The following is a 25,680-nucleotide window of genomic DNA, read 5'->3' as shown; positions in this document are numbered from 1 at the left end:
CATCCACTTCGCAGAGTCAGGAGAATTCTGGATTGCGGAGAAGTGAATCACTAACCACTTCAGGGTTGTAATTTAGAGACTCTGAGACCGCTCGGGCCCTTGTGAAAATTCAGAGTCCCAGGTTTCATCCCCAGTAAGCCTGGAGTGGGGCCTAGAAGCCAACATTTAACACAATCAGGCATTTCTGCTGCCATGTTTCTCTGTGTCTCTCTACACAGTCAATATTGCTTCACAAGACTAAACCAAACTTCCACTAAATTCCTTTGGACACAGGCCGTATCTAGAAAGAGACGATTGGGTGGGTTTGCATAAAGACAATACTTTTTCTTTTTCCCACTGTCCAGCTTCCCTGCCAGCCTGAATTAGAGGCAACCTGTCACATCTCTCTCTGCCTACAAGAGCTCACAGAGGAGCACAGGGTCACATCAACCAGTCATCTTATGTCAGGCTTATCCACGCAACTCCCACTTCTTTAACTTGGTCAAAAAGGAGGAAGTTCTCTATGTGACTCACCAACCCCGGAGGCCACCAAGCCTCCTTTGCCCTCCTCCCCGATTTCATTTAGAACGTGGGGGCCATTTGAACAGACTGTTCTTAGGGGGCATTTTTCCTGCTGTCAAGTATAAGGCTCACTTACCATTTTGAAGCTTGAATCTCCAAACCAAAACAACATGTGGAAAAAGAGTTTTCTCATGTCCCTTTTCTCTCTTTCAGTTCAGAAGGCTGCACTGGATTGTGAAAGAATGAGAAAAACAAATGGTAAGTTTCATTTACTTCTCTCTTGTACTAAAGCTGTTTTCACCGAAACGGTGAGACTGTCAGCTTTAAATCATACGCATTCATGAACAGGTTTTTTGGTGCTTTCTGATGAACAACCAAGGGGAGAGTCGTTTCCATGACCTACTGTTTAAAATGAAGTGATTTTAGCAAGGGAGTTGGAGAATCTTTCCTGAGACTCAGAGACAAAATATTGAGATTTTTTTTTTTTAACAATGAAATGGTTCCTTCTTTCTCTGTTGTTGTTTTCTAATTAGAAAAATCAACACATAATTGTTGTCAAATAAGTCAAGCAACACTAAAAATATATCCTGGGAGGCAGTTTATCACCATAGAGCTAGGCTGTTGTGGTCCTAACCCTGGTTCTACCGTTTTCCAGCTGGCAGCCTGTGCGCACGAGGAAACCACTTAAAACTTAATTTCTATCCTCTGTGAAGTGGGGAAAATAAAAGCACTTCCCTGGGAGGCTTGTTGTGAGGACTGAGACAAGCCCTGTGCCTCAGTACAGAGCCAAGTGTATGAGGAACCATCAACAAATGCTAGCTCAGGTCGTTGTTGCTATACTATAAAATGTGAAAGTTCTGTTATATCCCCTCAATCCCTCTCCCCTCTCCACTTCCAGAAGCCACCACTATTAACAGCCCTTTTTGTTTCAATATCATAGTAAACAAACTCTTCTGTGACCTGTCCTTTTTAAAATTAACAATATATCCCAGACATCTTTCTAAGAGGAACATGTAGATTTAGTTCCTTTCTTTTCAACAGCTGCATGGCAATTCATAATAGGACTCAGCCATAATTCATTTTTTAAAAATAATTTTTAATATCTTTAAAGTAATTAATTAGGCTGTGCCAGGTCTTAGTTGCAGCTTGAAGGCTCCTCAGTTGTGGCATGCGAACTCTTAGTTGTGGCATGCATGTGATCTAGTTCCCTGAGCAGGGATTGAACCCAGACCCCCTGCACTGGGAGTGCGGAGTCTTAGCCACTGCACCACCAGGGAAGTCCCATGGCCATAATTCATTGAACCATCATCCCCTTACTGGTTGTTCCATTTTTTTTCTTTGTAATAGAAACAATACTGCAGTAAACATCATTGTACACAACATGCTTTGTGGACACATGAGTGTGTGAGAACTCAGGTAGGATAAAATCCTAGAAGTGAAATGGTTGGGTCCAAGGGCATGTCCATTTGAATTGTTACAGATACTGCTAAGTTGCCCTCCCCACATGCTGAACTGGTGCATGGTCACCAACACTGACATGGGTAAGTGTGAGTTTCCCACCCTCTCAAACAGTGGATACAGTCAGTTTTTTAATGTGTCACTATGCTGAGTACAAAATAATATCTCCATGTTGTTTTTTAAAAATTTTATTTATTTATTTTTGGCTGTGTTTGGTCTTCGTTGCTGTGCGCGAGCTTTCTCTAGTTGCGGTGAGCGGGGGCTACTCTTCCTTGAAGTGTGTGGGCTTCTCATTGTCATGGCTTCTCCCGGTGTGGAGCACGGGCTCTAGGGGTGTGGGCTTCAGTAGTTGTGGCACATGGGCTCAGTAGTTGTGGCTTGCAGGCTCTAGAGCGCAGGCTCAGTTGTTGTGGTGCATGGGCTTAGTTGCTCCACAGCATGTGGGATATTCCTGGGCCAGGGCTCAAACCCATGTCCCTTGCACTGGCAGGCAGATTCTTAACCACTGCGCTACCAGGGAAGCCCTCCATGTTGTTTTAATTTGTGGTTGCCTCATCACTCATAAAGTTGAGCTTCTTTTTCATGTTTGTTGACTGTGAAAGCTCTAGTACACCCATATAAAGGACATTTAGGGATGGCTATCTGGTTGGAAAGAGAGGCAAGGTCTCATCTTGAAGCTGAGCTTACATAAGGCTGAGAAAATATTAATTGTCCAGATCAAAGAGAAGGAGGGAGGTTTTGGCATTTTCGAGGGGTCTAAACCCCTCCTCCACCCAAGCCATCCCTCAGCCCCAGCACTATTTCTTCTTTTGGGAATTACCTATTCAAATTATTTGCCCATTTATTGGATTGTCTTTTTCTTATTAATTTGCTGTTGGTTTATGTACATAAAAAAATACTATGCTTTCGTTTATGTTCTAAGTATTTTCTTCTAGCCTTTTACTTCTCTTAATTTTGCCATAGAGGAGTTTAAAGTTTTAGGATAGTTATTTTTCTTTTTTCTTCTTTTTGGCCACGGGATGTGGGATCTTAGTTCCCTGACCAGGGATCGAACCTGCACCTCCTGCATTGGAAGCACAGAGTCTTAACCACTGGACCACCAGGGTCCCCTATCCTCCCTTTTCTATGCAAACTGTACCTCAGTGTAACCAAAGAGTTGACAAGGGTGTTTCTCCTCAGACAATTACAGATGATAAATGAAGAAGGAAAAAGAGAATTGGTATATCATCATTTTGCAACCTCTAATGAAATAATGCTTTCTGGGTAATTATCGTCAAAGTCTGCTAACAAACAAAAAGAGAGATACCCTGACACTCTTTGTCTCCTAATGGAAGTACACCCTACCCCATATGCTGCATTCTTGCTAAATAAAAGCTAATCTGAATTTCATCAAGCCTCTGACAGGAGACAGAAGAATATGGAAAGGACAGCATGGGAATGTAATTAATGAAATCCAGACCATGGAAAACACTTCAGAGCAAACAACTTGCTATCTTCAACAAATAAAGGGCTTCCCTGGTGGTGCAGTGGTTAAGAATCTGCCTGCCAATGCAGGGGACACGGGTTCGAGCCCTGGTCCGGGAAGATCCCACACGCCATGGAGCAGCTAGGCCTGTGCACCACAACTACTGATCCTGCGCTCTAGAGCCCGCGAGCCACAACTACTGAGTCCACGCACAACTACTGAAGCCCATGCGCCTAGAGCCCATGCTCCACAACAAGAGAAGCCACCACAATGAGAAGCCCGTGCACCACAACGAAGAGTAGCCCTGCTCACCGCAACTAGAGAAAGCCTGCACGCAGTAACAAAGATCCAATGCAGCCAAAAATAAAATAAATAAAATAAGTATATTTTAAAAAAAAACAAAAGCAAAGTGCAGGGGGAAAGAAAAGAGACAGAAAGGTCTACAGATGAAAAAAGTCATAAGAAACATAGCAACTAACTACAATAGACCATTATGGATTCTAAAAGAAAAATCAGACAATTGGGGGAATCAGAACACTAACTAGATATCTGATGATATTTTAAAAATATTGTTCATTTTGTTAATATTGTTAATTGTTAAATATTGTTAATATTGTTTACCAGAGTCCTTATCTTTTAGAGGTACAAACTATTAACGTCCTCCAGCCAAAGATCACCAGGGACACGTGTAGTTGAACCAAGTTGAGTTTTAAGAGAAAATGCATACCATGGAGTAACAAGAGGGCATCTTACAGTAAGATTTGTGTTAGGTAACTTGGAGGAAGATTCAAGGCAGCAGGCTTTACTCTGAATTGGATTGTTTTAGGAATTGGAAATAATGATATGGTCGGGAATCTTAATAATTCTTATCTAAAAGATAAGAAGAGCAGTGCAAGGCAAAAGCTCTGACTGATAAAGAAGCAGCAGTCATTATACTCCAATAAAGATGTAAAAAAAATAAAGCAGCAGCAGTCAATCATATTGTTTAGAGGGATACTTGGCCATTTTTGGTATTTGGACCATGTTTGTGTCTTCATCTGTGTTCAGACATGATGGAGTCATCTTGTCTTTGTCTTGCTCTAATATGGTCACAGAGTGGCCTTGGCTGGTACTGGTGACCAGTCAGTTCCTAACCAGCACAAAACAGCTTGGTAAGGCTACCCGTCTCTCACTGGGAGAGGCCTCTGTAGGCACTGAGGTTTCCTCACACACTGTCCAGCCTGGCTGTGCAGGCAAGAAATGTCCCCTACCTTTGGAAAGTTCACCAGGAACAGAGGGTCTCCACCCCCTTGACCCACGAAATGTGGGTAGACAACCACTGAGCTATTATTGAGGGATGGTAACGAGGACTTTCTCTTGTGTTATTTTGCTTTCCAGAATTCCCTTCTCCAAATCTGAACTCACAAACGGATGCAGTCATGAGGGGTCAGAATGTATCTCTATCTTGTTTCAACCAGAACAAATCACTGCGGATCGCCTATTTTTTGTTTCGGGGTGAGAAATGCCTGAGCGCCCAGAATGGACCCATGACTTTTAACCTAACAATCTCAGAAGCCCGTGACTTGGGCCCCTACAAATGCAAAGCCCAAGTTTCTAACTGTTCAAAATACAGTCGTGAGTTCAACTTCACATTTGTCGGTAAGTAGAGTGCTTGTTACTCGGCGGCCCTGTGATTTGCAGGGATTCTTTCCTATTCTAGGATGGGCTCCCTGTTCTGCTTGTTAACACTCGCTCAAGAGCCTGGCAAGTATGTCACTGAGATCTTTTTCCTTAATGATTCCATTTCACTTTTTCTCCAAATACTTTTGGCTGTTTCAGATAATAATATGCTGATGGCCCAAGGCAAAAAGTCTTACATCAACCATCTGAAAAGTTGTTGAGATCTTTTCTAGATGCTTTACTCTAGGATTCTCATTGTGTAGGTAAAAAAAAGATTTTTTCTCTTAAGATTCAAATAAGAAGTCTTAGAAGCAATGTTGGACCCTGTGGCAAGGGTCTCCAGAGCCCCAGGCTTTTCCCAACTTCTTCCCTTTGCAATGGCCATCAGCCTGCACTCTTCCTGCCCAAACATATTTTTTTGGCCACGACACGCAGCTTGCAGGATCTCAGTTCCCCAACCAGGGACTGAACCTGGGCCACGGCAGTGAAAGCCTGGGATCCTAACCACTAGGCAACCAGGGAACTCCCCAGCCACATTTTATTACTTTTATATTTTTCTCTCCCATCTTCCCACCCCAAGCCTTTCACAACCTAGCATTAATGGCCTCATCCATGAAGGTGACGTTGATAGTGGACTCCTGGGAGAGGGAGAGTGTTTCCAGGTAATACATGTACCTGGAGTCTTCCAAACAGAGGAGCCCTGACTTACTGATTGAATCTTTGAGTGATTCTCTGGGTCTGTGCTCTCCAGTATGGTAGCCACTAGCCACATGTTTTATTTAAGTTTAAATTCAAGTTAATTGGGCTTTTCTGGTGGCGCAAGTGGTTGAGAGTCTGCCTGCCGATGCAGGGGACACGGGTTCGTGCCCGGGTCCGGGAGGATCCCACATGCCACGGAGCAGCTGGGCCCGTGAGCCATGGCCGCTGAGCCTGCGCGTCCGGAGCCTGTGCTCTGCAACGGGAGAGGCCACAACAGTGAGAGGCCCGTGGACCGCAAAAAAAAAAAAAAAAAATTCAAGTTAATTAAAATTACTTGAAATTTAAAAATTCATTTCCTCAGTCTCATTAGTCCCATTTCAAGTGCTCAAGAGCCACAGATGTGGGGTGGCTGCTATATTAGACAACACAGACACAGAACACTTTCATCATCACAGAAAGTTCCATTGGACGCCTCTGCTCTAGGTCAACGGTTCTCAGGTTTTTAGGTTATAACCATTTTAACAATCTAATGATAGCAGTGGATACTTTCACTGAGACATGTTACAGATGCAAATTTCTGTGTAAGACTTGAAGGGATGCCATGGGCTCTGGATTAGAGCCAACCATCTTAGGACAAATTTGAACACAAACTCAGTGGAAGCTGTAATTGTAAATGAAATGTAAACAGAAGAAAACCATGCAAACATGGCCTGGGATGTAGTGGATGATGTGAGGGCAGTACCCTGGCTGATAATATTCTCTGGTGGTCAGATTCCTGCTGGACTGGGCAGCCTGGTTTTGCAGAAAGAGGAACAGACTAGGCATCAGGGAACCTGTGTACCACTAGCTTCCTGTGCAAGGCTGAAGCCTTGAATCAATTGATTTAAAAAACCCCAAGTCTTCACTTCCTGAGCTTCCATCCCACAGATATGTATACAATCTTCCCACATCCTGCCTTCAGAGCAAATGCACAGGTTTCTTGCAATGTGTTACAGTAATTACACCACCCTGTAGAACTTTTTAAATAGATTATAAAAACCTGTATCATCTTCATTTAGGTCAGATTAATAAATACCTACTGAATGCCGACCCCAAGCAAGTAATTGTGTTGGATGCTGCCAGGGTTTCGATGATGCCTAAGGCATGATCTTGTCCCCAACCCACTAAGGGATGTGAGCCGTGAACACAAATTCATGAATCACTGATTCACTCATCAAATATTTAATGATATCCCCGATGTGCCGAGCCCTGGATATATATTAGTTCCTGCCTTGGTGGAGCTTACAGTCTACTTGGGGAGGCATAAAACCCAAGTACCCAAATAAATTCATAATCACAAGCTGTGTGGATTGTTATAAAGAAAAAGAAACTGGCACAGGGATGGAGAAAGGTCCGGGATGGGGGAGTGACCTCCTTAGATAGGGTAGTTAGGGAAGGCCTTTCTACAGGGATGGCATTTAAGAAGAGCCCTGAAGGATGAGAAGGGGTTAGCTACGTGAAGAGACAGGGGAAAAAAGGCTCTAGTCAAGGGACAATAACCTGTGCCGGGGGCTCCAACTTAGGAAAGAACTTGGCTGTTGGGAAGGACCTAATAGGACACTGGTATGGCTGGAGGTCTGATGAGGGGAGTGTGACCCCAGGTGAGACTGGAAAGGGAGGGGGAGCCAAGTCAGGCCTATTTATCAGGCCCAATTTATCACCTTCAGTGTTAATTCATCCTGGGTGGGGCAGGGCAAGGGTAGAGGTTGGGGATCGGTTGGGAGGCTTCTGCCGTCATCCAGGAGACAAACAATGGTGGAGATGGAGAGAAGTGGATGGATTCAAAATATATTTTGGAGAAAGAAACAACAGGACTTGCTGACTGATTAGATTTGGAATCACAGGTAGTAAACGTGAGGAAGGAATCAAGAATGACTTCCAGATGTCAAGTGTGATCAGCTGACGAGGAGTGGTGTCATTTCCTGAGATGGGCAAAAATGGCAGTTGTTGTTCAAGGGGTATAAAGTTTTGGTTATGCAAGATGAGTACGTTCTAGAGATCCTGCTGTACAACACTGTGACTATAGTTAACAGTGCTGTACTGTGCACTTAAACATTTGTTAAGAAGGTAGATCTCATGTTAACTGTTCTTAGCACAATGAAAATAAATGAATGATTGAATGAATAAAAACATTTTAAAAAAGAACAGGATTTTAACATATGTTTATCTACCTACCAATTGATTCATTAACTAGCAGATTAACTAGAGTTCAGTTTCAAACAGGTTATGTTTGAGGTGACCAGGAGACATCCAAGTGGATCATGTAATAAGAGGTAGAAAAGTATTAAGAGGATGGGACCAAGTGTTACAGGGAGCAGAGGAAAAGGGAGAAGTTCTGCCTGGAGGACTAAGGAAAAGTTTTCTGGGGAAGGTGGCAACTGAATGAGCCTTAAAGGACCCCTTGATTGATTGACTGATTGATTGATTTTCGGCTGCACTGGGTCTTTGTTGCAGCGTGCAGGCTTCTCATTGCTATGGTTTCTCTTGTTGCAGAGCACGGGCTCTAGGCATGTGGGCTTCAGTAGTTGCAGCACGTTGGCCCTAGAGGGCACAGGCTTCAGTAATTGTGGCGTGTGGGCTTCAGTAGTTGTGGCACGCGGGCTCAGTAGTTGTGGCTCGCAGGCTCTAGAGCGCAGGCTCAGTAGTTGTGGCGCACGGGCTTAGTTGCTCCGCGGCATGTGGGATCTTCCTGGACCAGGGCTTGAACCCTTGTCCCCTGCATTGGCAGGCGGATTCTTAACCAATGCGCCACCAGGGAAGTCCCATTAAAGGGCTCCTTTAATTAAAAAAATATAACTAATTTATTGAAGAGTCACCACTCCCTTCCCTTGATCACTGTGATGCTGTGATACACTTTACCAGTCCTTTTACAAACTCTCAGGGAAGTGTAATTCTAGTTTGAATCATCTTATCGCAGAGACACGTCCATGCTCTCTGTTTCTTCATGAATGTTTCAACTCCTCCTTCCTGAAAATGACAGGAGGTAGATTTCATTTCCACAGGAAAAACATCCTGTTGATGCTATTCCCAAACAAAGTTGCTCTTTGAGGCCACCATCACTGGGTGCCATTCTGTCAAGGATGCTGCCACAGGGATTCCTGCTCAGGGAAGGGATGGAGCAAGAAGACTCTAAATTAGTTTCTTTTTTTTTTTTTTTTTTTTTTTTTTTTTTTTGCGGTATGCGGGCCTCTCACTGTTGTGGTCTCTCCCGTTGCGGAGCACAGGCTCCGGACGCGCAGGCTCAGTGGCCATGGCTCACAGACCCAGCCGCTCCGCGGCATGTGGGATCCTCCCGGACCGGGGCACGAACCCGTGTCCCCTGCATTGTCAGGCGGACTCTCAACCACTGCACCACCAGGGAAGCCCAAATTAGTTTCTTTGATTTGACTTAAACAATGAAACATATTTCATTGTTTCTGCGCCAACTTGTTAAGTGGGCACAATGTTATTAAAAACAAACGCATATGCTTGGGAGTCGGCCCTGGCTCTGCCATTTACTAGCTCTGTGGCCTCTGAATCACCGTTGGCTCAACTGTGCAACGGGCATGATGCTGTCCACCTTGTAGGACGGTTGTGAAGTGAAACAAGATAATGTGGGTAGTGACCCCGACACATGATGGATACTCAACAATTATCTTTCCTTTCCCTATAATACTGTTTTATTAATGAATTATATAATAAATTATATAGCTGGATTCTCCCACTATCCAGCTATATAATTTATTATATAGGGTATGATCTTACAGAGCTTACCAAACCCACTCATTTCTGGTCAAGAATTTTCCTTGACTCTATTTATCAGGGTTGCTTCCTTCTTTCGGGAGGAAGTGAAAGATAATTGTACAGCCGCATTCTATCAATGACAATACAGTTAGAAAAGATGATATTTTTAGATTTCTTTGATTTAAAAAAAACCCACTGCAATCTTATAATGATTGGGAATAAAAGCACCTCTCAACTACATACTTGGAGCTGGATCTTTGACAAAATTATACTATCAGCCACAAACAAAATTGTGAATTCTGATGAAAGGCAAGTTTGCGCTCTGATTCCTCAAAGCAGAGAGACGTCCTCCACCCTCTGGCTTTCTCGGAACCTGGTTCATGCCACGAGGCATGGGGTTAACCACGTACCCACTGATCCTTCCTGATGGAGCTTCTTGTGAGCAACTTGACTTCTCAAGAGGGGTGTCATTCATCTTTGGGTTAACAGCTGGGAATAGAGTAGGGCTCCCATCCATGTTTGTGGACTGAGTGAGTGAACCCAATCTGCTTATCTGTTTAACGTGCATTTTTTTTTTTTTTTTTGCGGTACGCGGGCCTCTCACTGTTGTGGCCTCTCCCGCTGCGGAGCACAGGCTCCGGACGCGCAGGCTCAGCGGCCATGGCTCACGGGCCCAGCCGCTCCGTGGCATGTGGGATCTTCCTGGACCTGGGCACGAACCCGTGTCTCCTGTATCGGCAGGCGGACTCTCAACCACTGCGCCACCAGGGAAGCCCTAACGTGCACTTTTATTTTTCTAGATCCAGTGACTGCACCAGTGCTGAACATCAGTGCTGTTCAAACAAAAACAGACAGATACATAATGCTACGCTGCATCTCATTCAACGGCTCTCTGCCCATCATTTATACTTTCTTTGAAAAAAACATGGCCATATCACCAGCTATCTCCAAGAATGTAAGGGAGCCTGCTGAATTTAACTTAACCAAGAATAACACTGGAGAACGGAAAGAGTATAGGTGTGAAGCTAAAAACAGATTGCCTGACCATGCAAAATACAGTCAACTCATCACCATACCCTCAACAGGTAAAGGCGACCTGAACTCTTTCAACAGGATCTGGATTTACTTCCAGAAACCAGCTACTCCTCTGCCCGCCCATTTCCCACTTTGCCCACCTGCCTCCAAATGCTTTTCCTTCTGTAGGGTCCACACATTCTGATGGGGTTACTTTCTGCCATAAAGGAACCAAAGAAAAGCCTGGAAACTGGTGCAGGAAGGGACCTTGTATCAATAGTAAGACTTCCTGATTTGACCCTTCTTCCTGTCTTGACTTTTCACTGCTCAGGTTCTAAGCAGTCGCATTAGAATTTGCATCTTTCTTGAAGCTGCTGGGTCTCTTGATTTTCTTTTGCTTTTTAAAAATCATTTTTTAAATTCACTTCCAACACCTGTACTCACCTGCTTGGCTGTTTAATGCTTGGTGAGTCTAGACTCCCAGTGCCACCCTTTCCTTGAGGCAAGAATGGCTCCTGTCCCAACCTTGTGTTTTGGAAGGCACTGCTCTGGTGCTTCTTAGCCATGTGTCTTCCCATAAGCTTCCCATAAGCCATGGGGATTTGTCCACCTGGACCCTATATCCCCACTTTTCTATACCTTACTCTATGTTCCTAGACCTGAATTCCCTACCCAATCAGATCAGGACCCACCTTCCAGGGCCTGCACAAGTCTCCTTCCCAGCTCATCCTCCCAAGGTGGACCATGGTAAGGATGTGAACATTCCTGGACCCACAACAAGGGAGCTGTTTGTGGGGAGTGGTGGGATGGCATTTGGCCATGCAGGCTGGGGGTGTCCATGTGCATGTCAGGCTCCTTAGGGTGCAGGTCAGAGCCTGGGTGGAAAGGGGGCCAGGCTAGGGCTGGGGCTGGCTCTCCCCATACTGTCATGTTCCAGTGCAGAACTCTGAGGAGTCTGAGAATTTTAGATTTAAATCTGGCCTTATGAAGGGACATTGGTCGAGGTAGGAGGATAGAACAAAAATTAGTTTATGTGGCCTCATCCTCAGAAGATCAGAGCCCACACCTGGGCGTTCAGTAAGTTCTAACAAGTGAGGCAACCTGTTGGAGTCAGGCTCCAGAGTCAGGCTTTTGCCTACAAATCACAGCCTTCAATTCACTAGCTGTGTGACTTTAGGAAAGTCACTTAACCTCTCTGAGTCTTACTCTACTTAATTGTAAAATGAGAGTAATACCAATGAGAAAAATAAGGTAATGCATGTAAAGTGCTTAACACGATGACTGCATATCATTAACACTCAATAAGTGGTAGGTATTTGGGTGACATAAATCATGCCGACATGACTAAAGCCTTTGCCCAGTAAATGGCGAAGCTGTTCTCAGGCTTATGACCCTAACAACGTAGCCAACATCTGTCTGTTAAATGCTGTGCTGCTTTTTCTTCCTTGTATATGACCCCCTGTGGAAGATGGACTTGGTATGAACTTTAAGAACCTCACTAACAAGTTAACTCTCAAGTTGCAGGGCAGGGATTCAGGGTGCAAGGTACATTGGTTAACCTGGGAGACAGTCGTGATCACCCTTTCCAGAACATTTCACAATTCAATATCATTGGAAAAGAAGGCTGTGCAGTGACCAGTGAATGCTGTCTTCTTCCAGGAGGAGAGAGCTGTCCTTTCTGCCTGCAGCTACTGCTTCTGGGGTTTCTGCTTCTGGTGCTAATAGTAATAATCCTAATTCTGGCATTTTGGATACTACCAAAGTACAAAGCAAGTAAGTTCCTTAGGAGCTTTGCCATTGTTTTCCCTGGGTTTTGGATACAGACAGCAGGGTGAGGGCAAGGAGGAAGGGAAAGGGGAATCAGAAATGGGATGTGAAGAAAATGAGAAGAGAAGAAAAAGATGCAAAAGGAGAAGGTAATGAAGGACTTCCTGAACGGTTCACACTTAGCACAGTTCTCTTTTCTCTGGTAAAGACGTCCCTATTTAGACTGCTTGTGGGTGTGTGACCTGTGCAGTCACACAGGGCCCCATGCTAAGGAGACAGTGTAATGCTCTGCTGTCATTGTCTTGAAATTCATAATACATTAAAAAAATTTTTAATATTATTTTTTAATTGTGGTAAAATATGCATAACAATAAAATTTACCCTGTTGGCCATTGTTAAGTATATATTCAGTAGCATTAAGTACATTCACATTCCTGTGCAACCAACACCAGCCATCTACTTTTTCATCTTGCAAAAACTGAAACTGTACCCATTAAACAGTAACTCCCCATTCATTTCTCTCTCCTCCCAGCCCCTGGCAAACACCATTCTACTTTCTATGAATTTGACTACTTTAGAAATTGCATATAAATGGAATCATACAGTATTTGTCCTTTTGTAACTGGCTTATTTCATTTAGCACAATGTCCTCAAGGTTCATCCCTGTTGTATATGTGTCAGAATTTCCTTAATTTCAGGACTTCCCTGGAGGTTCAGGGGTTAAAACTCCACGCTTCCACTTCAGGGAGCACGGGTTTGATCTGTGGTCAGGGAACTAAGATCCCAGAAACCATGCGGTGCGGCCAAAAAATTTTTTTTCCTCCATTTTAAAAGCTGAATAATATTCCATTATATATATATATATATATATATATACACACACACACACACACACACATATATATATACACACACACGCACATATGTGTACATACACACACACACAACACACACAAACACTTTGTTTATCCATTCACCCATCAATGAACTCTTGCATTGCTTCCACCTTTTGGCTATTGTGAGTAGTGCTGCTTTGAACGTGGGTGTACAAATCTCAGTAATTTTTTTTTTTTTTTTTTTTTTTTTTTTTTTTTTTTTTTGCGGTACACGGGCCTCTCACCGTTGTGGCCTCTCCCGTTGCGGAGCACAGGCTCCGGACGCACAGGCTCAGCAGCCATGGCTCACGGGCCTAGTCGCTCCGCGGCATGTGGGATCTTCCCGGACTGGGGCAGGAACCCGTGTCCCCTGCATCGGCAGGCGGACTCCCAACCACTGCGCCACCAGGCAAGCCCAAATCTCAGTAATTTTTAAACAAGACGCCCTGCATTTTCATTTTGCACAAAGCCTGCAAATGATGTAGTGGGTTCAGACTGACAGAGCTTTGCTTTGTACTTTTCAGTGTCCTCACTGGGTCTTCCACTCGGAGGAAGCTCAGTACGTGAAGACAAAAAGAGCCTCATTCTCGGGCTTCCCTGGTGGCGCAGTAGTTGAGAGTCCGCCTGCCGATGCAGGGGACACGGGTTTGTGCCCCGGTCTGGGAAGATCCCACATGCCGCAGAGCGGCTGGGCCTGTGAGCCATAACCACTGAGCCTGTGCGTCCGGAGCCTGTGCTCCACAACCGGAGAGGCCACAACAGTGAGAGGCCCGCGTACCGCAAAAAAAAAAAAAAAAAAAAAAGAGCCTCATTCTCTCTGCCCCACCTTAAGTGCTCCACTAGACCTCATTTACTACTTTTCATAATTCACGTCTTATGACCTCTAGTTAAGATTTCAAAGTGGCCTTTTCATTTGGCACACGACTACAGAGGAATATTGAGATTTACACAAAAGACAGTTTGTGTCTCAGGACCGACACCTGCCAATGAGCTTCGGGGCATTGAATGGGCTCCTTCACCTGCCTGAGCCTCAGCGTTCTGACCTGTAAAATGGGGCCATGGGAGATACTGTCAGACCTGGGGAGAGAACTAAGTGATACATGTTAGGCTCTTGGCCTTCTTCCATCTCTAAAGTCCTAATTCACGGAAATCCAGGACTCAGTTGACAGGAGACTTGAAAACAGATGTCAAAATGTATACATCTCATACATTAAAAAAATTTTGTTTTTTGTAATGTAAAGCATTTTTAAAATTGAAGTATAATTAACCTACAACACTATGTTAGTTTCCGGTGCACAACAGAGTGCTTCAAATTTCTATACATTACAAAATGACCATGGTAAGTCTCGTTACAAAGCTATTACAATATTATTGACTATATTTCCCATGCTGTACATTTCATCCCTGTGACTCATTTATTTTGTATATATTTATTTAGTTATTTATTTTGGTTGCACTGGGTCTTAGTTGCAGCAGGTGGACTCCTTAGTTCTGGTACCTGGGCTCCTTGTGGCACGTGGGCTCGTTAGTTGTGGGATGCAAACTTGTAGTTGTGGCATGCATGTGGGATCTGGTTCCCTGACCAGGGATCAAACCCGGGCCCCCTGAATTGGGAGCACAGAGTCTTAACCACTGCACCACCAGGGAAGTCCCTGACATTTATTTTGTAACTTGAAGTTTATACTTCTTAATCTCTCTCACTTATTTCATTCACCCCCCACCTCTGTGGCAACCACCTGTTTGTTCTCTGTATCTATGTGTCTGTTTTTTGTTATGTTTGTTCGTTTTGTTTTCCAGATTTCACATATAAGTGAAATCATACAGTATTTGTCTTTCTCTGTCTGACTCATTTCACTTAGCATAATACCCTCTAGGTGTATCTATGTTGTCACAAGTGGCAAGATTTCATTCTTCATTATGGCTGAGTAATATTCCATTGTGTGTGTACCACATACCACATCTTCTTTATCCATTCATCTATCAACAGACACTTAGATTGCTTCCATAGCTTGGCTGTTTGTTGTAAATAATGCTGTAATGAACACAGGGGTGCATATATCTTTTAAAATTAGTGTTTTGTTTTCTTCAGAAAAATATCCAGAAGTGGAATTGCTGGATCATATTTTTAATTTTTTGAGAAACCTCCATACTGTTTTCCATATTGGCTGCAGCAATTTACATTCCCACCAACAGTGCATGAGGGTTTCCTTTACTCCACATCCTTGCCAACACTTGTTAGTTATCTTTTTGATGGTAGCCATTATGACCGGTGTGAGGTGATATCTCAGTGTGGTTTTCATTTGCATTTCCCTGATGATTTAGTGATGTTGAGCATCTTTTCATGTGCCTGTTGGCCATCTTTATGTCCTCTTTGGAAAATGTCTATACAGTTCCTCTGCCTGTTTTTATTTTTTATTTTTTTTAATGGGGTAATTTTTTTAAAAATATTTATTTGTTTTTTTTTGGCCACACCAGGTCTTAGTTGCAGCATGTGGGATCTTTTAGTTGCAGCATGCAGGCTCTTAGTTGTGGCATGCGAACTCTTAGTTGCGGCATGCATGCAGGATCTAGTTCCCTGTCAGGAATTGAACCCAGGCCCCCTGCATTGGGAGCACAGTCTTACCCACTGGACCACCAAGAAAGTCCCTGCCTGTTTTTAAATTGGGTTTGGTTTTTTGATGTTGAGTTGCATGAGTTATTTGTACATTTTGGATATTAACCCCTTATCAGACATATCATTTGCAAATATCTTCTCCCATTCAGTAGGCTGCCTTTCTGTTTTATTGATAATCTCCTTCACTGTGCAAGTTTGATGTAGTCCCATTTGTTTATTTTTGCTTTTGCTTCCCTTACCTGAGGAGACAGAGCCAAAAAAATATTGCTAAGAGCAATGTCAGGGCTTCCCTGGTGGCGCAGTGGTTGAGAGTCCGCCTGCCGATGCAGGGGACACGGGTTCGTGCCCCGGTCCGGGAAGATCCCACATGCCGCGGAGCAGCTGGGCCCGAGAGCCATGGCCGCTGAGCCTGCGCGTCTGGAGCCTGTGCTCCGCAACGGGAGAGGCCACAACAGTGAGAGGCCCGCGTATCAGAAAAAGAAAACAAAACAACAACAAAAAAAGAGCAATGTCAAAGAGCATACTACCTATGTTTTCTTCTGGGCGTTTTATGGTTTCAGATCTTACATTTAGGTCTTTAATCCATTTTGAGTTTATTTTTGTAGATGGTGTGATAAAGTAGGCCAGTTGATTCTTTTTTTTTTTTTTTTTTTTTTTTTTGCGGTACGCGGGCCTCTCACTGTTGTGGCCTCTCCCGTTGCGGAGCACAGGCTCTGGACGCGCAGGCTCAGCGGCCATGGCTCACGGGCCCAGCCGCTCCGCGGCATGTGGGATCTTCCCAGACCGGGGCACGAACCCGCATCCCCTGCGTCGGCAGGCGGACTCTCAATCACTGCACCACCAGGGAAGCCCCAGTTGATTCTTTTGCATGTGGCTGTCCAGTTTTCCCAATGCCATTTACTGTGTTGTTGTTCCCTATTGTATATTCTTACCTCCTTTGTGGTAAATTAATTGACCATATAAGCGTGGGTTCATTTCTGGGTGCTCTAGTCTGTTTCATTGATCTATGTGTCTGTTTTTTGTGCCAGTCCCATACTGCTTTGATTATTGTACCTCTGTAGTACAGTTTGAAATTAGAGAGCATGATACCTCCACCTTTGTTCTTTCTCAGGGTTGTTTTGGCTATTTGAGGTCTTTTGTGTTTCCATGCAAATGTTAGAATTATTTGTCCTAATTCTGTGAAAAATCCCATTGCTAATTTGACAGGGATTGCTCTGAACCTGTAGATTGCCTTGGGGAGTACAGTCATTTACAATATTAATTCTTCCAATCTGTGAGCATGGTATATCTTTCCATTTGTTTGTGTTGTCTTCAATTTCTTTCATCAGTGTCCTATAGTTTTCCAAGTACAGGTCTTTTACCTCCTTGGTTAGATTTATTCCTAGGTATTTTATTCTTTTTGGTGCAATTACAAATAGGATTGTTTTCTTAATTTCTCTTTCAGATAGTTCATTTTTGGTGTGTAGAAATGCAACTGATTTCTGTATATTAATTTTGTATCCTGAAACTTTACTGAATTCATTTATTTGTTCTAACAGTTCTAATTCTTTGGTGGCATCTTTAGGATTTTCTATATATAGTATCATGTCATCTGCAAACAGTGACAGTTTTACTTTTCTCTTTCCGATTTGGATTCCTTTTTTTCTTCTTCTTGTCTGATTGCTATGGCTAGGACTACCAATACTATTTTCAATAAAAGTGGCAAGAGTGAGCATCCTTGTCTTGTTCCTGATCTTAGAGGAAATGCTTTCAGCTTTTCATTACTGAGTATAATGTTAGCCGTGGGCTTGTTATATATGGTCTTTATTATGTTGAGGCATGTTCCCTCTATACCCATGTTGTTGACAGTTTTTACCATAAATTGAGGTTGAATTTTGTCCAAACTTTTTTCTGCATCTATTGAGATGATCAAATAATTGTTATGCAATTTGTTAATGTGGTGTATCACGTTGATTTGCGGATATTGAAACATCCTTGTATCTCTGGGATAAATCTCACTTGATCATGGTGTATGATCCTTTCAATATATTGTTGAATTTGGTTTGCTAATATTTTGTTGAGGCTTTTTGCATCTATGTTCATCAGTTATATTGGCCTGTAATTTTGGGGTGTTTTTTTTGCGGTATGTGGGCCTCTCACTGTTGTGGCCTCTCCTGTTGCGGAGCACAGGCTCTGGATGCGCAGGCTCAGCAGCCATGGCTCACGGGCCTAGCCGCTCCGCGGCATGTGGGATCTTCCTGGACCGGAGCACGAACCCACCTCCCCTGCATCGGCAGGCAGACTCTCAACCACTGTGCCACCAGGGGAGCCCTGGCCTGTAATTTTCTTTTTGTCTGGTGTCTTTGTCTTTGATATCAGGGTGATACTGGCCTCATAGAATGAGTTTGAAAGTGTTCCTTCCTCTTCAACATTTTGTAGAATTCACCTGTGAAGCCATCTGGTCTGGGTCTTTTGTTTGTTGGGAGTTTTTTGATTACTGATTCAATTTCATATTGAATGGTAATTGGTGTCTTCATATTTTCTATTTCTTCCTGATTGAGTCTTAGGAGATTGTACATTTTAGGAATTTATCCATTTCCTCTAGGTTTTCTATTTTATTGGTGTATAATTGTTTGTAGTAATCTCTTACAGCCCTTTGTATTTCTGTGGTGTCAGTCTTAACTTCTTTCATGTCTGATTTTATTTATTTGAGCTCTCTATTTTCTTGATGAACCTAGCTAAAGGTGTATCAATTTTGTTTGGCTTTTCATAGAACCAGTTCTTAGTTTCATCAATCTTTTCTATTGTTTTCTTTTAGTCTCTATTTCACTTATTCCTGCTCTGATCTTTATTATTTCTTTCCTTCTACTAACTTTTCTTCTTTTTCTATTTCCTTTAGGTGTAAAGTTAGGTTGTTTATTTATGATTTTTCTTGTTTCCTGAGCTAGGATTGTATTGCAATAAACTTCTCTCTTAGAACTGCTTTTGCTGGGTCCCTTAGATTTTGGATGGTTGTGCTTCCATTTTCATTTGTCTCCAGGTATTTTTTTAATTTCCTCTTTAATTTCTTCAGTGACTCATTGGTTGTTTAGTAGCATATTGTTTATCCTCCATGTGTTTGTGTTTTTTGCCGTGTTTTTCTTGTAGGTGATTTCTAGTCTCATACTGTTGTGATCAGAAAGGATGCTTGATATGATTTCAATCCTCTTAAATTTATTGCATCTCATACTTTTAAAAAACATGTCTCCTCTTCCTACAAAAATCGCAGGGTCTTACAAAAGTGGAATTAATATTCTTGAGTACTGGCCAGGACTAAATGGAACTCAGCTGGGTAATTTACTATCTCTTGCAGACATTACAAAGCTTTTTACAGCCTATTCTTTTCAGTGAAGGAAAGAAAAGGTGTCTCTGGCCATCTCAAGCATAATCTGATAGGCAAAGGATGTTATTTGCAGACCCAAGAAAATAAATCAGAAGGGTTTCTGCCTTAGAGAAGCAGATGCTATGGACTCCTTGCTGAGTCTATGGTTTTCTTTTAATAGACAACAGTTTAGGCCATTGGAGCAGGTCATTCTTTCAGAACTCTGGGGAATTCCTCTCCTGTGGCTGAAGTAGTTTAATTTAATGATTCTGCACCAATTTTTATAGGGAAAGCTATGAAAGATAACGCACCCAGAGTCTATGGAAATACACCCATGGAAGATGGAATATATGCAAATATCTGTAAAAATCAAGCAGGTAAGAGAACTTTGTTGGCGATTTTGGTTGGTCTGGGGTTTTTGTCTTTAAAAAATCTTTAAGGTCGTACAGACACATGTGTAAAAAATTGCAGAAGCAGAGTATAGTGTCTCCCTCCCATCCCGACACCCTATCCTACTTTCCAGGGGCAATAACCAATTTTTAAGATCCTTCCACAGAAATTTTATGTGTATGTTAGCATCTAAATAAATGGTAGCAATGGTAGCATGTCATAGATATGTCATTCTACACCTTGATTTTTTCACTTAACAACGTATCTTGGAGATTTTTTTCTATCAGTTCAGAATGATCCACACTGTGTTCCAATCTCTTTGATGATCACCTCTTAAGGCTGGCATCATTTGCTGCTTTATAGTAAACAGACCCAGGACCCTTGGCCAACAATGAGAACAATCCCAGCCAACATTGACTGAGGGCCAGCCATATGCCAGGCACAGTGCTAAGCAATTTACCTGCCCTGTCTGGTACAAACATCACTAACTCCCAATTTATATCATTCCCATTATACAGATGAGAAATCTGTGCCAGGCTTAGAACCAAGGCAATGTGTTTCCAAAGCCCGAGATGGTAAGTACTCTCTGCAAAGTCCAGAGGTGACATGACATTGTGAGGGTAGCTGGCAAGCCACTGCCCTCAAGTGATCAGAGATTTGGATTATAGGCCCAATAACTCTGTTTCTTGTCTTTTACCCAGGGACTGAATACTCTCAGGAGATACATTATGCCACCCCCATGTTCCAGGAGGTGGCACCGAGAGATCAGGGTGAGCCACAGTTTGGGATAAAGGATGCTATTGTAATGGGAGAGTAGTCTCTGTGAGGTCACCATACTCCTAGGCTTTAGGAACCCAAGGATGGGATGAATGGGGGCAACATGCATACCCTAGGAAACCAATAGCAATCAGTACCACGGCCCCTAACAAATTTCATCAGGAGATGGGTAGATGGGGAGGAAAGAAGGATGTGGTGGGGAGAATATCATATAAAGAATCCAGAGAGAAGGATGCAGGTGCACTTCTAAAAACTTTTCAAGAATAAATCATTTAATATAGTCCAGGAAAAAAAAAAAACAGTTAATACTTGGTTCTGTCAGGCCACCCAGCTATTAAAATAGATTTTTTTAAGAGCTTCTATGGATATATATCCTAAGTTTACTGAATTATTTTCTCTTTTATATTATAGAAACCTGTAATGATTGTAAAACTGGATATGTCTATTCTGAACTCATCTTCTGAGATTTAAAGATAGAAACTACATCTCAGGGTAAGATGCTTTATATAAAGCTGATTTACATAACAAAAAATCAAACTTGATTGACACTTAAAAAGGTTTCACCTGGTTACCTAAAGTGACTCACTGTTTTTCATGTTTAAACACTATTCCTTTGGCCCTTTCAGGTACATCCAATCCTGTCACCAGACAACAGGTTTGTCAGATAGGATCCTGACTAGTGACAGTTTTTAAATGCTTTTGCTATTTTTAGGCATGGACCATTTCCCCCATGACCACACCATTTAATAAAGGATAATTGTTCAACCACTGTGCTCTTCATAAGTGCACCCTGGAAGCGTTACAACGATCATCTACCCATCCCCATGCCCATTAAAGGTTCAGAAGCAGACACACAAAGCAAAAGCCATGTCTAAATTCTAAAACAAAACCTGGTGACCTTGAAAAGGTGTCTGAAGAAAATGGCACCTGCAGTCACTATTGGAGGAAGGCAAGATTACTCAACAAGTACACATTTATTATCCATTGCCATTAAAATTTGCTCTCAGCTTTTGGAAGCCTGCAAAATTATTTATATTGATTTCCATGGACTTTCTCAGTCATCAAGATTTAGGTCATGTCAAAGGCATGCCTTTATGTGCTGCATTTCCCATTAGCTCTCTGTCAAGAGAACAGCGCAGGGTTGACTTGGGGGAGGGAGAAGAGAGAAGTAGACTAGTTTTCCAGGACTGCTGTAACAAATTACCACAAACTGGTGGTTTAAAACAACAGAAATGTATTTTCTTACGGTTCCAGAGGTCAGAAATCCAAAGTCAAGGTGCCAGCAGGGCTGCACTCCCTCCAAAGGCTCTGGGGAAGTCTCCCTTGCCACTTCCAGTTTCTGGGGGGTCCTGGTGTTTCTTGGCTTGTGGCAGCACCTCTCTAATCTCTGCCTCATCTTCACGTGGCCTTCTCTCCCTCTGCCTTTCTCTTATAAAGACACTGGTCAGCAGATTTAGGTCAATCCAGGTTGACCTCATCTTGAGATCCTTAACTTATTAATTAGATCTGCAAAGACACTTTTTCCAAATAAGGTGATATTCACAGGTTCCAGGAGTTAGGACTTATCTTTTTGGGGAGCCACCATTCAGCCCACTTCAGGGGACAAAATTATTTCTGGTTTGAATCTCTTATCCTAGGAGTTATAAGTTAAGTCCAGTAAAGCCAAGAGGCATTTCTTGGGTTCCAGACAAACAAAATAACTTGACCAAAATTGTTCTGCTCTGTTCTTTTTCTCTGTTCCCAATAATGGACCTTTGACTAGAAAAATCATAGCTATCAGCTATTAGACACTAAATCTGTGGAACACCTACAAGGCCAGTATTATTAACTTGCTTTTACAGGTAAGGAAATTTAGGCTTAAATGGGATAATTTCACAGGGTCATCCCTAGCTTGGTAAGTGGTTGAACTGGGACTTAAATCCCAGCAAAGAACAGCAGCAGCACTGGCTGTGGGAATGCATCTTCAGGGTGGGAAGGGATATTGTGCACACAGGTCCAGATGAATTTGAGGATTTTGTTGCCTAAAGCAGCATTCATGAACATAATTTCCCCCCCTTCTCTGTTGATATTGTTATTTGGAAGAAATCAGTATATCACAGAGGCTAAGAGTGTGGGGGCTGTGGAGTCAGACTGAGCTGAATCCAGGTTCAGTCCTGTGCTAATTGTGTGACTCTGGGTAAGTTACATGAACTCCCTGGGCTTCAGTTTCCTCATTTGAGAGGGTGGGGGAAAGGAGGGGGAGAGAGAGAAATAGTATCTACATCATGGAACTGCTTTGAGAATTAACTCAGGTAATGGATGTAAAAGGTTTGGAACAGGGCTGGGCACAAAGTAAGAACTAAAAAAATGACTAGCTATTCATAGAATGATTGATCATGCTTAGCTTGAGTCATACTAATCGGCTGCTCCCCTTAGAAATCATTAAGTCTTTGAGGTTATAAACTTAGTGACTTGGCCACCGTTGCTTCTTCATGTCTTAATCATGAAGCAGAGCCTGAGGCAAGGACTTGGTGCAGGTTGTTTATATGAGGGCCCAGGGAGAGTGAAATAGAGAAGAAAAGGGGTGGGGAGGGGCTAGCAAATTAATGAGCATACCAGTAACTGAATTTGATCCTATTAAGACCTTATTTTTTTATGTATGTATGTATGTATGCAGGCTGCACTGGGTCTTAGTTGCTTCTTCATTGTGGCATGCATGCAGGATCTAGTTCCCCAACCAGGGATCGAACCCAGGCCCCCTGCATTGAGAGTGTGGAGTCTTACCCACTGGACCACCAGGGAAGTCCCCTATTAAGACCTTCTGAGGTCTCGAAGTTCAGAATGCCCCTGGGTTTCACAGCATGCCCTGAATTGACAGCCTCTCATTTTCTCTTGCAAAGCTTCTAAAGCAGTTAGTAGAGGCCAACCAACTCCACAATCCATATAATTACTATTGCCTCATGCCTTTCAAGTGCTAGAACTATTGCATAACCTAGTGCTTCATTATCTACCTCTGCTGCCTTCCCCACTGCAGGGGGAAGTCTTAGTAATTGTGAAGCTATGGCATGTAAGGATTATCTCCACTCCCCTTACCACCAGCAACAGAGTCCTTATTGCCATTCATCCTGGGAGGAATTCCGTTTCCCAGGGCTGCTTTCTAGGGCCTTCTGATAGTCTTATTCCTGAGCTAGCCTGGAAAGCAGAGCCTGAGAAAAGGCCTTGTGTGGAACAGAAGGGACACTAGGGAACAGGCATGAGGGGCTGGAGGAAAAGCCAGAACAAGGTATAAGGTTGAGCTGGGCATTGCTGTGGGCAACTGGCGCTTGACGCCACTGGAACCATCTGCGGAGTGAAAAAATGTCCCTCAGAATTGTCCACTTGAGGACTGATAGTGAGCAGCATTTACCCGTCAGCTTCCATCCCCCACTAAGGGCTGCCCCAGGAGGTGATGCATCTCCCACTTCTAGGCTGTGCATGTGGGCATTCCAAGTGCACTTCCATTGGCGTCTCACCCAGGGCACTGGAAAGCCCCAGGGCAGAAAAGGAGTGATATGTATTGTATAGTTAAAGCAAGAAAGCTGTCAGCACAAGGTGGGTGAGGCCTCAGATGCAGCTGGAATCAGAGGTGAGGCCCAGAGGATGTGACTGGTGGTTGCTCTGCCATCTCTCAACATTTCCTTTGTAACAACTACAGTAACGACAATAATAATAACTGCCATGGGCAGTTAAGTGTCAAGTGTACTTATCCTCACAACTCCCTCCTCACCCAACTCTGACTTTCTGTGGCTTCCACCTGTACCTACCCACTGAGCAGACGTTGAGCCCCACCCCCATGGCTTTTGCATGAATTGTTTAGGAGGGGAAGAAGAAAAGGAAGAGGAAGAGGATCTATTGAGTTTTCAATAGTTACACTTTTTTCATGTCAAGAAGTTTCCCTTTGGTTCTTTTTCTGTTTTAAAATTTATTTATTTATATATTTATTTTTGGCTGCATTGGGTCTTTGTTGCTGGGCGTGGGCTTTCTCTAGTTGTGGTGAGCGGGGGGTACTCTTCGTTGTGGTGCGTGGGCTTCTCATTGCAGTGGCTTCTCTTGTTGCAGAGCATGGGCTCTAGGCCCCCGGGCTTCAGTAGTTGTGGTACTTGTGCTCAGTAGTTGTGGCACGCAGGCTCTAGAGCGCAGGCTCAGTAGTTGTGGCGCGTGGCCTTAGTTGCTCCGCAGCATGTGGAATCTTCCCAGACCAGGGCTCGAACCCGTGTCCCCTGCATTGGCAGGTGGATTCTTAACCACTGCGCCACCAGGGAAGTCCTGCCATGTCCTTTATGGTTAGTGTTTTTTTGTGGATGTGCGCCCAGATGAATATTTTTTCAACTTGAGGTCATACAAGCATTACTGTATACTACTATCTACTAAAGGCTTTTTTAGTTTACTTTCACATTTCAGTTTATATCCACCTGGAATTGTTTCTGTGATGTGAAATTGCCACGATACTTGTTTCCACTCCCCCGCATGGGCATACCCCGTTGTTCCAGCACTGTCTACTGAAAAGACTGTCCTTTCCCCGCTAAACTGCACTGTCACCTTTGTCACAAATCAAATGCCCATATACATGTGGGTTTCTTTCTGCGCTCTGGATTCTGTTTCATTGCTCTGCTTATCTCTCCTATGTCAATGTCATACTCAGCTTTCAAATGCATCTTGATAACTGGAAGAACAATTTTCCCACCCTGTTCTTTTTAAGAATGTCTTAGCTATTCTTGGCCTTTTGCATTTCTGTATAAATTTTAGACTCAGCTTATTATTTTCTTAAGGAAAAAATGAACATAATAGGGATTTTGATTGATATTGCATTGAATTTGTAGATCAATTTGGGGAGAATTAACATTTTTACAGTATTGAGTTTTCCAAACTACAAATATCTCACCATTTGTTTATGTCTTCTTCAATTCTCTCAATAGCACTTTATCATTTTCTGCATAAACAGCCTGCACATCTTTTGTTAGATTTAGTCCTAAGTACTTGATATTCTGATGCTATGGTAAATTGGGGTTTTTTTTGTTGTTGTTTGTTTTTGTTTTTTTGGGTGAAGTAGAAAAGAATAGCTTTATTGCTTTGCCAGGCAAAGGGGGCCACAGCAGGCTCATGCCCTCAAACCTGTGTGTCCCAACCTGGAGGGGGAAGTTAGGAGTTTTACAGTAATGGTTCAAAGAGGGCATGATCAGCTGGTGGACATTCTTCTGATTGGTTGGTGGGGAGGTAAGTGGGAGTTAGCATCATCAGCCTTCTGGTTCAAACCAGTCTGGGGTCTACGTGCTTGTGGGCAGCATAGAGTTAACTTCTCCCACCTGGTGGGGGTTTCAGTATGATTTTAGATGCTATCCGT

General features: G+C 43.1%; 1 protein-coding gene across 1 annotated transcript; it reads left to right on the top strand.

Moving 5' to 3' along the window:
* Positions 1-554: 554 nt before the first annotated feature.
* Positions 555-21,267, top strand: MILR1 (mast cell immunoglobulin like receptor 1). Its single transcript, XM_081219740.1, has 10 exons — positions 555-759; positions 4,802-5,062; positions 10,345-10,629; positions 10,748-10,837; positions 12,218-12,331; positions 19,442-19,531; positions 20,063-20,119; positions 20,246-20,314; positions 20,733-20,813; positions 21,034-21,267. The coding sequence occupies exons 1-9, from the start codon at positions 672-674 to the stop codon at positions 20,783-20,785; spliced, it is 1,107 nt and encodes a 368-aa protein (XP_081075866.1). The 5' UTR covers positions 555-671; the 3' UTR covers positions 20,786-20,813; positions 21,034-21,267.
* The last annotated feature ends 4,413 nt before the right edge of the window (positions 21,268-25,680 follow it).

Source organism: Mesoplodon bidens (assembly GCF_964165515.1).
Source record: "Mesoplodon bidens genome assembly, chromosome: 19".
NCBI lineage: Eukaryota > Metazoa > Chordata > Mammalia > Artiodactyla > Ziphiidae > Mesoplodon > Mesoplodon bidens.
Note: the sequence above shows the minus strand (reverse complement) of the source record. Positions and strands in the feature narration are given on the sequence as shown.

Excerpts from the sequence above, each read along its gene's own strand:
- MILR1 (XM_081219740.1), top strand. The coding sequence starts at position 672 with ATGTGGAAAAAGAGTTTTCTCATGTCCCTTTTCTCTCTTTCAGTTCAG. Across the intron at positions 20,120-20,245 it reads TGTTTCCAAAGCCCGAGATG|GGACTGAATACTCTCAGGAG; the intron begins GTAAGTACTCTC and ends TCTTTTACCCAG. Across the intron at positions 20,315-20,732 it reads GGTGGCACCGAGAGATCAGG|AAACCTGTAATGATTGTAAA; the intron begins GTGAGCCACAGT and ends TTTATATTATAG.